The sequence below is a fragment of the Lissotriton vulgaris genome, chromosome 10 (genome assembly GCF_964263255.1).
Source record: "Lissotriton vulgaris chromosome 10, aLisVul1.2, whole genome shotgun sequence".
Classification (NCBI taxonomy): domain Eukaryota; kingdom Metazoa; phylum Chordata; class Amphibia; order Caudata; family Salamandridae; genus Lissotriton; species Lissotriton vulgaris.
Genome location: NC_141698.1, coordinates 155,794,264 through 155,810,679, shown reverse-complemented (window position 1 = coordinate 155,810,679; position 16,416 = coordinate 155,794,264). Strand labels below are relative to the sequence as shown.

General features: G+C 42.3%; 1 protein-coding gene across 1 annotated transcript in view; it reads left to right on the top strand.

Moving 5' to 3' along the window:
* PMS2 (PMS1 homolog 2, mismatch repair system component) overlaps nt 1–16,416 on the top strand; it is a 152,910-nt gene that overhangs the window by 123,431 nt on the left and 13,063 nt on the right. Inside the window, exons 13-14 of the mRNA XM_086940740.1 lie at nt 9,545–9,645; nt 13,515–13,684. Coding sequence (XP_086796866.1) covers nt 9,545–9,645; nt 13,515–13,684 — 271 coding nt within the window. The remainder of the gene's footprint in view (nt 1–9,544; nt 9,646–13,514; nt 13,685–16,416) is intronic.

Below are 16,416 nucleotides of genomic sequence, written 5' to 3'. Positions count from 1 at the left end.
GGGGCAAGGTATCCCCCTCTTGACCCCCTAGGAATGTTGTTGGGGTTATTAAAGGGTCCCGTGGGGAAAAGAAAAAAAAAATGATTTTTCACGGTAGAAGCGCTTCACGGGCCGCGAACTGGGCCGCAAACTGGTAGCGAAACGGGAATTCGCCATTTTGTGCTTCGTTAATTAAATTACTAGGTATAAGGGGGTGCGGGAGACGTATCCTAATCCCCTATGTTTCCTGAGGGTGGCTGAGGAGGCTGATATATGTTGATACATCTCTTCCAGCGGCTGCGCCATCTTGCCTTTTTTCCAATGCCACAATTTTGTCGTGCACGGCAGCCATTTTAGATGCCAGGCTGGTCCCAGGCTATCACCTACCCCTGCGGATGTAGTTTATGGCCCCAGCTGTAGAGAATTCAGACATGCCAACCCTCCCGATTCAGGCGTGTGACTACTGATTTCAGTGCTAGTCTCCCGCCTCCCGATTTCTGCAAGCAAAAACCCGGGGGCATATTACGAACAACTAGCGATAATTTTTGTCTCTAACTTGTTTAGAGACAAAAATTATCGCCGCACATCGGCGATTTTTATCGCAGATAAACCTTGCTATTATCGCAGAAAAGTCAGCGATATTCATGTATTATCGAGCAAATGCTCTTAGCCATGTTATCCACCTCCCATTGGATAACATGGCTAAGAACTGCTCAGGGCAGGTGTTAGATTTTGGAGATATTCGCGCTTAGCGCGAATATCTCCAAAAGTTGGTAATAGAAGATAGCGATGTTAGGGACTGTTTCCAGTCGCTAACATCTTGGCACGCCACTTTGCATGTCATTAGTGATAAGTATCACTGACATGCAAAGCGGGGCCCAAGATGGTCGCTATCTCCTTTTAGCTGTCACTAACTGGTGTTAGCGACAGCTTGGTAATAGGGAGATAATTTTATCTCCGCTTTCATGGCTTTTAAAGCCAAAAAAGCGGAGATAAACCCCCTTGATAATATGCCCCACGATTCCTTGGGGGTTTCAGCTGACAGGGCTTGGTATTGTGTTACATGGTAATTTTTCCAGGAAACGTCAGAGGGTCGATGCAGGGGTTCTAGAAGAGGTGATAAACCATTTAAGCCTCATGAACAAGCGCATGGTCTTTTAAAGATTTGTGAAGTACTCGGGGCGGCGGTGTGTGTGTGCCCTCTTTCAGGAGCGGGCGGGGGGGCACTGCCAGCAACTTGCCAGGTCAGGTAGTGTTCAACACGTGCATCACCCTTTCTCTGCCTGCTATTGCGCTCCATGCTTCGGAAAGGTAAGAAAAAGAACGTGCATTTGAGTTTGAAATGTCCGATCCTGCAGCAGCACACTTCCAAAGCCCACACATGACAATAACCCGATTCAAGGCCCCATTCACCCGTTTTTAAAAAAATAGATAACACTCCAACAAAGTAAGATTATAAAACTTTATTAACTATTAACTATAACGAACGGAACAAAAACTAAAAACATTTAAACATTTTTCAACACAAAAAGCAACAATGGTTAGAAGCTGTCTTTTGTGCGAATAGTCCCAAGGCAGCACAACGTGCAGAGTTCTGGACGGCACCCAGGTGATGTCGCCTGGGTGCCGCACTGGTTTTGGGATCCTACAATGCAGCACAGAAAAACAGCGTGGGGCGTCCCGGGTGGTGCGGGGGGAGGCCTCGTCAGTAGCGGTCTGTTGTGCGACTAGTCCCAAGGCAGCAGAACGCGTTGAGATGTTGATGGGACTGTGTCCAGTGTCACATGGCTGACACAACATGTACGACAGGCACCCAGGTGATGTCCAGTAAACTGCCGCACTGGTTTTGGTATCCTACAATGCTGCTCCGAAAATTGGTGTGCGGCGGCCCGGGGGTGGGGGAGGCGGCGTGAACGGGCCTCCCCAGGTGGCGGCCATCTAGCTGAGTTGCGCCCGCTCTTGCGGCTACAGCGTCTCGCTCACCATGTTGTTGAGTTGCTTCCACTCTTGCAGTGCAGCGATAGGCGGCTGCCACATGGCTCTTAAAATGGCGGACGGCTCCTCGGTTTTGGGCCTGGTCCACTGAAATGGCCCTGGGACACCTTGGAACTCGGACGCTTGCCTGCTAGGGCTTGGGCTCCATTCTCGAAAAGCGTCCCCTCAGCCGTGAAGATTCTACAAAAGTCTTGGGGGCCCCCGACTCCCGCAGGCTTCCGGTGGGGAGCGGCTGCCATGATTGCTCGCGGAATGACCACGACGGAGCCACGAGATGGTGGTGCTCTCATGCTGACGCCAGCTTAAGTCTGAATGATCCAGAAACAAGGTGGGGCTTTCATCGTTTGGGAAAAAAAAATGTTCTAAACCAATGAAAAGTGTTATTTTTAGGTCATATGACCAAGCCTTCCATCTTTAGGAAACCAAAAGTAAAATGAACCAATGAAAAGTTTTATAAACAAGTCACATGACCTGTTATGCGGCATAGGGCTACAAAAAGCGTAGAAAATCCGTTGGCACGTGAGGCGGCGTCAGTAGCAGACCGATGTGCGAATAGGCCGAAGGCAGCACAACGGGCCGAGATCCGGATGGTACCGAGGTGGTGTCCAGCAAATTGCCGCACTGGTGTGGCCATCCTACAATGCTGCGCCGAAAGACGGCGTGTCCAGCTGAGTTGCGGTCACTGTTGCGGTACAGTGACTCGAACGCGCCGAGATCCGGATGGCACCGAGGTGGTGTCCAGCAAATTGCCGCACTGGTGTGGCCATCCTACAATGCTGCGCCGAAAGACGGCGTGTCCAGCTGAATTGCGGTCACTGTTGCGGTACAGTGACTCGAACGCGCCGAGATCCGGATGGCACCGAGGTGGTGTCCAGCAAATTGCCGCACTGGTGTGGCCATCCTACAATGCTGCGCCGAAAGACGGCGTGTCCAGCTGAGTTGCGGTCACTGTTGCGGTACAGTGAGTCGAACGCGCCGAGATCTGGATGGCCCCGATGTTGTGTCCAGCAAGTTGCCGCACTGGTGTGGCCATCCTACAATGCTGCGCCGAAAGTCGGCGTGGGGTGCCCCGTTGGCTTATGAGGTGATGTCAGTAGTGGACCGATGTGTGAATAGGTCGGAACCAGCACAAGGCGCCAAGATCCGAATGGCAAGTCCTGGATGTTGAGTGCCTCAGTTGAGAGTTCTGAGCAGTGCTTGTAAGACTATCTGAAGTTTATTATAAGAATCAGAGTAAGTTGAAGACTGTCTGAAGCTTATTTGCACCTTTTGCAGCTTCACTATTGCCCAAGGTGGTGTCCAGCGGAACTTTTTTCCTTTTCCTTTCTGCTTCTTTTCCTACAATCCGTTTCATCTGAAGACACGACCAGGTCCCTGAATGTGTGTAGGGGGACGCTATTGATTGAATGAAAATGGCGGCTTGACACAAAGCTGACTCAAGCGTTACTGTTGATGCTATACAGACAAAAATTGGTTTTCAGTTTGTACATTCTTCAGGTTTTTTTTTTCCATCCAAGTCTGATTGAGAGTTTGTAGAAAAATGGCTTCAGATTTTCCACATACTACTCTTCAACATTCTTCCTAAATGTAACAATGTGAAACTCACTAGGAGAACGGCTGTTTCTGTTTCCTTTCAAAATGCTGCCAACAATATTTTCTGAATGGAAGACACCATCTTGTAGCATAAAGGGCCGAAAGGGGTTCTGGTCTGGCCGATGGTTGGTGGAGACATTTTGACTATATCTTGGACCTGCCCGGCCTCGCCCAAAATGGCGCCCGTAACGCCTTGCCCGCAAATGTATATCTAGAAAATGTTATTGTAAGTGGCCCTGTCCTATTTTAATTACAAAATGTATGTCCACCGATTCCGCAACTGTTAGACACCTTAGTTCTTGCAACCTAATGGCCCGCTCGTTACGTTCCTCTACATTGTAAATGTCTCCTCATCATATACGATTTCAGTTTGCTCCGTGGCCGGCCCACGTGGTTATAGGCCCGTATTTGTATACTGACATTTTCACAATAAAGGTTTTTAAAACAAAACACGGTAGTAGTATTTACATTGGTAAAGTTTTTACTTTTAGTCACTGTTTTCGAATCAGTAAAAGGCAAGTGAAATAAAGCAGTCCAATTACATGACGGATAAAAGGTATAATATGTAGGAACGCAGTAAAGATAAATGGTCAAGGGCAGTTGTGTTTTTCATGTCTGCAACATAAAGTGATCGATAAGAATCTGATAATCAGGCGTATCGGCGACTAAGACAGCAGGCCGAATCTCTTTTACTCAACGGCTCCGTCATGGAAGGAAGAAACGCCCTTTTTCTCGAAAAAGGAATATATTTTACTTGCAAGACAGTTGTAAATTTTCCGGGAAAGTACATTAGCCTGGAATATTATAACATATGTTTGAAAAAAAAATATTGTTCGAAAACAATAAAAAGCGTAATTTTTAGGTCATATGACCAAGCTTTTCATCATTAAATTAACAAAAGTAAAATGAACGAATGAAAAGTTTTATTAACAAGTCACATGACCTGTTATGCTTACGTTACGCGCTGCGCGCCGCGCCTCGGATCACTTCCGGGTGCGCTAACGCGGCGTGTCATATAACGCATTACGCGACAACGTAGGTCAAGAATATAGTCAAAATGTCTCCACCAACCAGCGTTCAGAACACAACCCCTTTCAGCAGTCCAAAAAGTTCTGTTAAATGACAACAGAGGGGACAGGCAACAAGAACCATCAGTCAAAGAGGGGAGGGCAAGTTCTTCTCTTCCGGGTCATGTTGGGGCGCTACCGGAACTGATCGAATTGGTAGTCTACAGTGTTTCTGGATGTTTCAGACTAAAGCTGGCGTCAGCATGAGACCACTACCATCTCGTAGCTCCGTCGTGGCCATTCCACGAGCAATCATGGCAGCCGCTCCCCACCAGAAGCCTGCGGGAGTCGGAGGCCCCCAAGACTTTTGTAGAATCTTCACGGCTGAGGGGACGCTTTTCGAGAATGGGACCCAAGCCCTATCAGGGAAGCGTCCGAGTTCCAAGGTGTCCCAGGGCCATTTTAGTGGACCAGGCCCAAAACCGAAGAGCCGGCCGCCATTTTGAGAGTCCTGTGGCAGCCGCCTATCGCTGCACCGCAAGAGCGGGAGCAACTCAACTACATGATGAGCGAGACGCTGTAGTCGCAAGAGCGGGCGGCAAACAGCTGAATGGCGGAAGAGGCACAGTGTAGCAAAAGCGGGCGGAATGGCAACTAAAACGGTAAAGGGGCGCCCCACTACAGCTTGTCTTCAGGTCAAACGGATTGTGGGACAAGGTCCAGAATTGAAGAGTCATCAAAAGGCAAAAAGTTCCGCCGGACCCCGGGAGCCGGCCGCCTATGTCGGGGGCGATCTCAGGCTACACCAGTGCTATAAGACTTGGGGAGGGTGTCGGAGCCAAGCGTCTTCTCTGAGTCCATGGCCATCACACCGCCCCTCAGGGGCCTCCGTCAAGCTGTTTAGGAAGCTAACATATCACATTGTTTTCTAATGCAGTCAGGTCCACAAACGACACTCACTTACTTTGAGAATAGTGAAGCTGCAGTAGGTGGAAATAAGCTTCAGACAGTGTTACAAGCACTGCTCAGAACTCTTAACTATGGCACCCAACATCCAGAACTTATGCTATTTGAGAATGGCAGTGACATCGAAGCATCTCAGGGACCAAAACCATTAACGTACTTTCACGTATGAAAATCTTACTTGGGGAGGGGGCAGGAGCGAAGCGCCCCCTCCCAGTCAGCGCCACCACACCGTATGTTGAAAATTTGAAGCCATCGTTCTACAAAGTCAACCAAACTTGGATTGAAAAATCTAGAAAAATGTACAAACTGAAAACCAGTTTTGGTCTGCATAGCATCAGTAGCAACGCTTGAGTCAGCTTTGTGTCAAGCCGCCATTTTGATTCAACAAAGCACAGGCATTGAAAAAGGCTCAAATTCAGAACTCTAAACTATGGCACCCAACATCCAGGAGCTTGCCATCCGGATCTTGGAGCCTTGTGCTGCTTTTGATCTATTCACACATCGGTCCACTACTGACATCATCTTATAAACCAACGTTATGTAAATAGTTTTTTAATAAAATGTTTTACCCTGTTTCTTTGCTGGTGTGTTGTCTATATTTTTAATATTTGCATAGGGTTTGTCGTTATTTTGTGCGGGATGGGTGATGGAGCCGAGCTGTCTTGCAGCCCTCATGGTGTGGAGCTCAGTTCATCTCACTATTTTCGTATTTGTCATGAAGGGTTGTTCCTAATATTTCTATTTTTGCGAGGTCAAAAAGAGATCCAATTAGTGGCCTACTGATTTTGCTCGATTACTTTTATTTTTTTTACACGATTTTTCACTATCTGCAAAGACTAAACAGAGTATTGCGACTTTGTGCTTGTTTGTAAATAGAGAATGATCCAAAGAGAACCAATTCTAAAACAGTAAATGCTTGGACAACAATCAATCAAATGGAGAGACAAGCAGGCACGACGGATTACAACGGGGGCAAAGGCTTGCGTTAACTACCGTTCACTATCTGCAAAGAGAGAGTACTACTAAGACAAAAGAGGGGAGGGGGGGGTGCAGCGTTCAAAGTACATCAGCGTGCATAAATACGAAAATGTTTTTATCTATCACGTACTTGACATTTTAAAGCTTTTCATATTTGCTATTAAAAAACCAATGAAATTCACAGAAAAAACCATAGGTTATAGTGGATATATAGTTAGGAATTTGCATTTACAAAACCTTGAAAATTCAATGAAAAAACCATTGGTTTTAGGCCATATATAGTTAGGGATTTGCATTTACAAAACCTTATTTTACTCGCATAAAACCATTGAAATTCCATATATAGTTATAAGCGCTAACTATATATCGCGCACCCGCAATCCACTGCTGATGATGTCACATTACATCATTCATGACATGGTTAGTGACATCACTGATGACATCACTGATGACATCTCAAATGACATCACTGATGACATCACTGAAAACATCTCATTTGACATGACTGATAACATCACTGATGATATCATTCATGTGATAATACGATGAACCTCTTCAGACTCTAATATAACCTTAGATACAATCAGTGTAAACAGACACTCACAGACTGTCACTCATCCATGGAGTTACTCACACACCTAGTCAGTCATGCAAAGAATCAATCACACCTCCATTTCCTCAACTATACAGTTATACAAAATTTACTTATTCAAACATATACTAACACATATTTACTCTATTATACAATCCCTGATACAAGTTCACAATGATCCATACAGCCACTCACACATTCACTGGCTCTTATGCACAGTTATTTATATATGTCAACTCTCACATGTACTGTGTTTTACATATGTACTTACTTTGACATGTAGCACTGAGATATCCATTCACTCACCAATGCACTCATGCACACAGTCAACCGCCCATACAGCTGTTTCCACATGCACTTTTGAAACCATACATCTAGTGAATCAACTGCTCACACATCTATGCACAGAGTCATACACCTCCCAGCCACCTACACACACACTCAGTATCCCATACAAATACTTGGGCAACCAATCAATAACCCATATAGTTACTCATATAGCTACTTATCAACACATGCAACAGTTTACAGAACAACAGACATAATGATGCACAAATTAAGACAGTTTAGTCACTAACCCATGCACTCAGTGAGACACATTTAATCACTCACTCATACAGTCAGTCATGCACCTACTAAATCCTTCATCCAGACACTTATATATCCACTCATTCTTCAATATGTAAGAGATATTTTAACTTTACAGAAACATACAGTCACTGCATGTTGTCATCAGTGATGTCATTTGAGATGTCATCAGTGATGTCATCAGTGATGTCACTAACCATGTCATGAATGATGTAATATGTGACATCATCAGCAGTGGATTGCGGGTGTGCGATATATAGTTAGCGCTTATAACTATATATGGAATTTCAATGGTTTTATGCGAGTAAAATAAGGTTTTGTAAATGCAAATCCCTAACTATATATGGCCTAAAACCAATGGTTTTTTCATTGAATTTTCAAGGTTTTGTAAATGCAAATTCCTAACTATATATCCACTATAACCTATGGTTTTTTCTGTGAATATATATATATATATATATATATATATATATATATATATATATATATATATATATATATATATATATATATATATATATATATATTCCTGCTTGGCCTGCTGTGATCTATTCCAAGTGTCATATAAGGTACTTACATTTTTGTAATTCTAAAGACTCCTGCTACTAGGTGCCAAGAAATTGGAAGCCAATGGCTGGGTGAAGTGCCAGGTGGAATCCTGCTGGTTTAGTTTGTTCACTTTTGAGACCAGATCAGAAAGTTGAGCAGCTGAAGTGATCTGTAGGAGTCCCACTGTGGACACAGCAAAAAGAGGGGGCGGCTCAAAAATGAAAAAAAAACCAGTACATTGGCACTAAACAAGAGGAAAAGTGACTCCGCATCAGAAACACTACACAAACTGCACTGGCTACCAGTAAAGGAAAGGAGTATTTTTAAGGCACTGTCTATTACTCATCGGGCAGAAAATGGCATTGGACTTATAGCTCTTGAGCAAATGTTTAAGCTATATAAACCCTCTAAAACACTGAGGTATAACCAGGCTGCTCTTCTTGTCTACTCCCTCCAAAGAGTAGGAGGTAGAACCTTCTAGATTCAATGTGCACAACTCTGGAATGAACTTCCTCTCTCTCTCAGAACCAAAACAAATCTTCTGAGTTTCAGAAAGAACATGAAAACCTAGCTCTACCCCTGGAAATAGGTAATTGAGAGCAAGGGTATTCCATTTCCAACAGTTAACGACGATTCCTCTTCTCTTCTAATAATTTACCAGAGCCAAGAAGCCCGATGGTTGGAAGTCACACTTTACACATTCATAATAATAATTTAGGAATACTTCTAAGGCTCCTAAGACTCCAGATCTGTACATCATAATTTCAGCACAGTAAAATATGTGGAAGTCCTTGACTTTTTGTCCCTTTTTTTATGAAGTGTTATGGCTTTTATTAAATTTAGAATGTCCAAAAAGGGATTATCTGAAGGAGAGTGCCTGTAGCCCTATTTGTAAACAAAACTATACGATAACCAAGGAAAAGTGTCCCACCTGTAATACCCTCTAAACACTGGTATAAGGTACATTTTACAGGCACATTGGACAGACCAGTACAATTGCAAGACTCAGCTTGAAGTTTTTGTCAAGTTTACTTGTTTTCTTTCTTTCTTTTTTATTTTTATTTTAAGTAAAATGTTTCCAAATCGGCCAATTAAGACATTTCTTGAATGCAAGAAAATCTGTGTCCTCAACTTATGTTTACAATTGCCAGGAAGCAGCTTCTTCCCTGTCGTTAGTTCCTTTGAAAGCTGTTTTTGACAACAAGTTTTAAAACTCTATAGAAACTTCAAGTATGTCACATTTTGTGTCACATGACAGAACTTTGAGGTAAAGTGAAAATGTTAATCTATTTTGCAGGCCTCAGACTCTGAATTTAACTGCTGTGAATGAAACCGTCTTAGTTGAAAACATTGAAATATTTAGGAAAAATGGATTTGATTTCCTCGTAGATGACAATGGTAAGTGCTAAACAAACATGACCTGAGTAATGCCATCAGAAATCATTTAAATGTGTTGTGTACGACATTTGGACCAGGACTGGATGAACTACTTTGACAGAATTGTATTTCTTTGCGAACATTTTTTTAACCACCTTGTTGTTTTCTAGGTCTTACCACTTCCTTGTTTTGTTAGGTAACATCAAATTAATGGACGTTTCTCTTCCTGCCACCTTTTAGCATTGATTTCTAAATGTGCGTGCACACACACAGTTAGCCATTTCGGAATCGCAAATATTATAAGATAGCCGTTGGTGCATGGCACGCTTGTACACGGAGGAAAACACCTTCAAACGTTTTTTACCTTAAAGTATGGCAAGAGGCATTCTAAGATGGATCACTCATACTTGCACCTGTGCATCCTTGCGCTTGGTGCAGGCAGCCAATAGTGAATGGTTTTCGATTATTTACCCAATAATGGGTGCCCTCAGCAGTGGCCATGTACAATGTGGTGCACTGTTTGCTGCAAGTAGCCAGGTAACAGTGGGTGCGGAACTGCTGAGCACTCGCAGAAATAAAAAATATATAAACAAAATCAAAATTGATAAAAGGTAACAATTATTTTAAAAAGAAGCAGGACCTTTGCCCACTTGTCCTTGCATTGAGGTAGTCCTATTCTTGTTAGTTGGAATTGCACATTGTGCATAGGCAAAATTGTGTCAATCACAAGCCAGATGCTGAAGCCCGCTGGCCAGTTGCCCTACAGTCTATGCTGTGGTGGGTGGAAGCAAAATTTGAACAACAGTTTGACAGATTAATCAGTGAATGAATACTGCTGATGAATAGCTTGTACTTAAATGTATATTAAATATAATTAAAGCGCTCTCGAAGTCCAGACCAAAAATTACCCGAGGAAAGATTTCTCCAGCTACGCAGGTAGAATAAAGAACGTTGTTCCGGACATTAGATTTGCATCTTGACTCCTAGAATCAGAAAATAACTGAATAGACATCTCATCAAAGAATAGTAAAACATCAAAAGCGTGTTCTAGGTTTACAAACTCTTTCTACGAGGCTTTTCGTAACACTATATGTCTCCTCCCACCCTGTACAGTTGCATGCTTTTTTAATATCAGTATATTCATACATTACTACCAAACAGACAAATTAACAACCCTAAGGTCTGAAGTCTCCCTTCCTTCTGGAAAGTGTACCCTAACACTAATGTTAAAATGTTTTTGACAATATCCAAATGCTTGTGTAAGACTAGTACCGCCATCTTCTCTAATTTCATGATGACTTGAGTGCCCACACATACATTCAGTATAGTTCAGAGAATGGTTCAAATATCAAAGGCAGATATAAAATCACACAAGCATACACTAATCCTTTAGTTTATTTTATTGCATTAGAAAAGACTGTTGTTTCTATTGTTAAATTGTTATACCTTATTAAACTGTTTGGATGGTGATTTACTGAATCCATTATGAGGTAGATAAATACAGAACTATTATAAAAAATTAATATGTTTACTTTTACATTGTAATTTATTTTATTTTGTCAGAATTGTAGTCAAGGATTATGCTGTATTTTCTTCACTTTTATTTACAGCAACCATGTAAAGATATATAGATAGGACTTTATTTCCCATGAACCATTGGGAAAAAAATCAAACGAAACAGTACATCCAATCTACAGCCAGGGATCCTCTTGATAGTCCCTTGTCACCCTTGCTGCATCCCTTTTCTTTGCTGTTGCAGCAGCCTGAGCTGAGCGCCTCTGGCCTGTGGGCAACATCTATTCAGGATTTTGCTGCTTTAAGACTTTTAATGTTTTACTGCTTTGGGTTGCATAATGCCTGTTTACTTTGAAACATGGCCTCGGAAACTCACTGAGGCCTGAGGGGCATACGCGGAGCGGTCTTCAATCTGCCAGAGGGTACCACATATTGTTTTTCTCACAGTTCAGTGTCTATGTTCCCCGACTGGTCCGCTCACTTATAACTTCAAATGAGCAGGGCGGTCGGCCAGAAATTAGTCTGATATACATTTTACCCTGATCGCATGGAGTAGAACGCCCTGCTGGAGTTTGTAATTTCCATAAGAATAAGAGCTCATGCTCCTAGTGCATACGGTGGGACACTGACTCGCGTGAACTTTTTGACCCAAATCAAACAAGGTGGGGGAGTGGTGTACCAGGCTTTGACTCCTGATTGGCCCTGTGGGCTTCTAAACTAAATTGGGAGACCCCCAAGTTTCTATTTACTCAACATTGAGTGACACTGAGGAGAATTATATGGAGGAGGACAGTAGTACCTATCTCCCCTTCGACGATAACCTACGCAAGGTTATCGATGCCTCTATCCTGAAGGCAGTAGCGCACCTGGAGCAGAAACAAACAAAATCCCTCTTTGAAAGAGTAGAAAGTATGCAAAATGATTATATAAGTAAATTCTATAAAACCACCTGCAATTCTTGATCATTTGCTATAGGTACTTTGTAAAGGAAAACATGACAAATATAGGTACCCACAACTTATTCCTTTTGGAAAAAAACACTTTTCACATATCAGTCGCTGCAATATGTTACAAAGAGACTCAAAAACTAAAATATATATTAAGCTATATATAACAATAACAAATGCATATTTTAAATTTGAAAATGGACCCAGAGGGGAACCCGCGCCATATGGTACTGGACGGATCTTATGGCAACGATGATTACAGGGAGTGCTGTAATCCCAGGACTTTCACAACAGTCTGCATCCCTACTGTCCAAAGCCTGGGCCCACAGCACAGTTAAACACTACAGATCTACTTGGTTTCGATGGATGTGCTGGTGTTACCAGAACCACTTGAATCCTGTGGGGACAGATGTTGTCCATATATTGAATTTCCTCGCTTCTTTGGCCTTGGATGGTATGGCTTACAGTTCAGTCAGTACCTTCAGATCACCGATTTCGACGGCCTTTCCGCAAACGTTTTAGGGGTATTTGATTGTCTCTCTCTCCAAAGCCCAGGTACTCCACCCTGTGAGACGTCAACAAGTTCCTAAACCTTTTTCCCTCTTGGCAATCTTACTAATACCTTTTCAGGAAAGAGATGTCACACAAATTGGCTACCCTACTATGTCTGGTATCCAGTACACGGGTTTAGTATGTCAGAGCTCTGGATCTAACCATTTGAGTATTCACCCTGGAGGGAATTACTTTCTTATTTCAAGGAGGACAACATGTAATTCACAAAATATTTCCTTCCCTTCCTCTGCAGAATCCACCAAACTATCAGTCCTGACATAGAATGAAAAGTGTCCTACCTCTTGTAACGGAAAGTTTCAATTCTATGAAGGATACAGATTATCTTGCATATTTCTTTAGGAACAGACTCATCTAAACAAAACTGATGAATGATACTAGTCGGCCTCTGTTGCATGAAGAAAGAGGAGGTGGCAAGAGTGATAAGGGACTATCAAGAGTTCCTGACTCTGGATTGGATGAACTGTTTCGTTTGACTTTCCCAGTGGTTCATGGGAAATGAAGTGCCTTTTATATATCTTGACATAACTGCTGTAGATATAAGTGAAGAATGTACAGCATAATTCTTGCCTCCATGTCCTTAATTGAATTGAAACATTCCGTTATGGTAGCTAGGACATTTTTAATTCATGACTTAAGTCACAAATTTAGGAAGGTGTGTTACTCTAAAATCTACAGATTGTTTTGTTTGTTGCTGTTTAGACTCCTCCTGACCAGTGACTATTTGAAAGGAAAAAATGATTTTACTCTGATGTTTTGTTTGTGATGTTATAGGCTTTAAATTAACTTGCTAATTGCGATTGTTTTAAATATTGTTTTCACTCTCATTATAATGTGTTCAATGTTTTGTTCTTTTAGCACCTGTTACAGAGAGAGTCAAGTTAATTTCTTTGCCGACCAGCAAAAACTGGACATTTGGCCCAAAAGATATTGAAGAACTGATATTCATGTTGAGCGATTGCCCTGGTGTCATGTGTAGACCATCAAGGGTCAGGGAAATGTTTGCCTCAAGAGCTTGTCGGAAATCTGTAAGTAATAATGTTGTCACAAAAAAGGCACCAGTTGAACATTTCCCTCAGTTACACTTACTCCTTGCTACATTCCCCATTTGTTCCCTCTATTTTACTCTGCTAATCAAGCATTTCACTGCTATTGCAAGAGGAATAAGCACTGTTTATCTTTGCTTAAAGTTATTAATTATATGTGGCAAAAAAATACATGTAGAGTTTGTTTTTCAGTAATAACAAATGCATTATAATTTACAAAAAATAAGGACATACAAATAAAATGAAAAACATTTTAGAATTCAGAAACATGAAAATTGATTAATTCTAAAATCAGTTGTAAAATTTAAAGATTATGGCCCAATTGAACACATATTCTTTATTGACAACCCTAACGTTGACCAAACAATGGCTTGAGGACTTTGGGTATGTAGTATCATATGTTTTAGACTGTCCAAGGGATAAACATACGTTTTTGGGAGGTTTTTTAACGAACAAAGCCGCTACTCCAGTCACTTGTGAGTTTAGACAAGGTTAGTTTATTCTTCAATCCATGTCAGCATTATCACAGAAAACCAACGCATTTCGGTAGCTCCTTCTACCTTGTTAACGGTTGCCAGACCTCTGTTTGCTGATTATTTTTAAAAAAGGAGATCCCACCCACAGAAGGCACTTGATTACCCTGGTTCCTGTTACCATGTTAGGGATTATATATATATATATATATATATATATATATATATATATATATATATATATATATATATTCACTGAAAAAACCATAGGTTATAGACCATATATAGTTAGGGATTAGCATTTACAAAACCTTATTTTACTCGCATAAAACCATTGAAATTCGCATATATAGTTAGTTGCGCTAACTATATATCGCGCACCCGCAATCCACTGCTGATGATGTCGCATATTACATCATTCATGACATGGTCAGTGACATCACTGATGACATCAATGATGACATCTCAAATGACATCACTGATGACATCACTGATGACATCTCATTTGACATTACTGATCACATCACTGATGACATCATTCATGTGATTATACGATGAACCTCTTCAAACATGATGGTTATAGTTCTGGTTAATTTCCATTCAGAATGTCCTACACAGCACCACTCTAAGTAAATATGCTGCCTTGGGACTATTCGCACAACAGACCGCTACTGACCATTGTTGCTTCTGTTTTAATAAAAAATGTTTTAAGGTGTTTACTGTTTTTGTTGCGATGTATATATTTATAAGTTATTAAAGTGTTATTTTCCTTCTACTTTGTTGGAGTGCTATATATTTTTAATGTGACACATAATTGTGAAGACTTTGATGTACAAAAAGGCATCCCTGGAATCTTCCGCTTCAGGCTCGGTCCCACACACCCTCACAGTGAGAATCCCCTCTCCAATCACAATACAGGATGGTTATCAGATTGCAGGAACGCGTGTAGTGTGACGGATCTCATCGGGTGGGGGCCTTGATCTACTGTAACTTCTTTGAAGAGGGGTGATTCTTTACAGTTGAGGCCATAAACTACATCTGCAGGGCTAGGTGATAGCCTGGGACAGGCCTGGACAATCGGACACAGAGGAAGAGGAGTGTCAGAGGGTGCGGTAGTGAATAGGGTGAAAGGCAGGTGTCGGGCGGGCACAGGGTGTGATTCTCAGAGAAGAACAGCGCAGATGGGAGGAGGTTTCTAGCCCATACATGAGAAAGAGAGCGGGAGTGACCAGTGCGTGGGGGAGATGCTTGCGAGGGTGCAGACAGTGGGTCTGGTCGAGGCATCTAAAATGGCTGCTGTGCTCGACAAAAGTGTGGCATTGCAAAAAAGGCAAGATGGCGCAGACAATGTTTATCAATAATGATTTATTTATAACAAATAAAATATTTACTCGCAGTGACAAAATGGCGGTCAACACTTCCTGATTTCCATCAAATCGAACGTTAACAGACGTCACGCAGCAAAAAAAAATAAACCGCTCACGCACAGCCGCTGGAAGACATGTATCAACATATATGAGCCTCCTCAGCCACCCTCAGAAAACATAAGGGATCAGGATACGTCTCCCGTACCCCCTTATACCCTGTAATTTAATTAAACCGAAACACAAAATGGCGAATTCCCGTTTTGCTACCAGTTTGCGGCCCGGTCCGCGAACCGGGAAGCGCTTCTACCGTGAAAAATCACATTTTTTTTATTTTCCCCACGGGACCCTTTAATAACCCCAACATCATTCCTAGGGGGTCAAGAGGGGTCTACCTTGCCCCCTTTCATTAAATTCCCCCTTCGTTTTTCACCTCTTCTTGTCTCTCGATCGTACCGAGAGACAAGATGGCGGCCGCACCGGATTGTTTAGAATGTTGACAGACACCGGAGAGCCAATCCGCATCGCTTCGCAAAGCTCCGTGACGCGAAAAGTACGCGATCTGGAGCGCTATCTGGGACGCTGTCACAGATATATAAATTTTTTAAAACGTTAATTTCTCAAAATCCACTGGAGCACATATATTGAGACCCAGCAAAGGCACATCGGGCTAACAGTCCCTACAATTTTGCCAAGTTTCGTGCAAATCCATTCAGCCGTTCGAGCTAAAAGTGAGGCCAAACGCCCTATGGAAATTAACATGGGAAAAACGCGTTTTGGGACCCTCCTTTTTTCTTGGCCCCCCCTTGACGAAACCCCCCCAAATTTTCAAGGGCTGCTCAGAAACAAAATGTGCCGTTTTCCTGAAAGTTTCAGC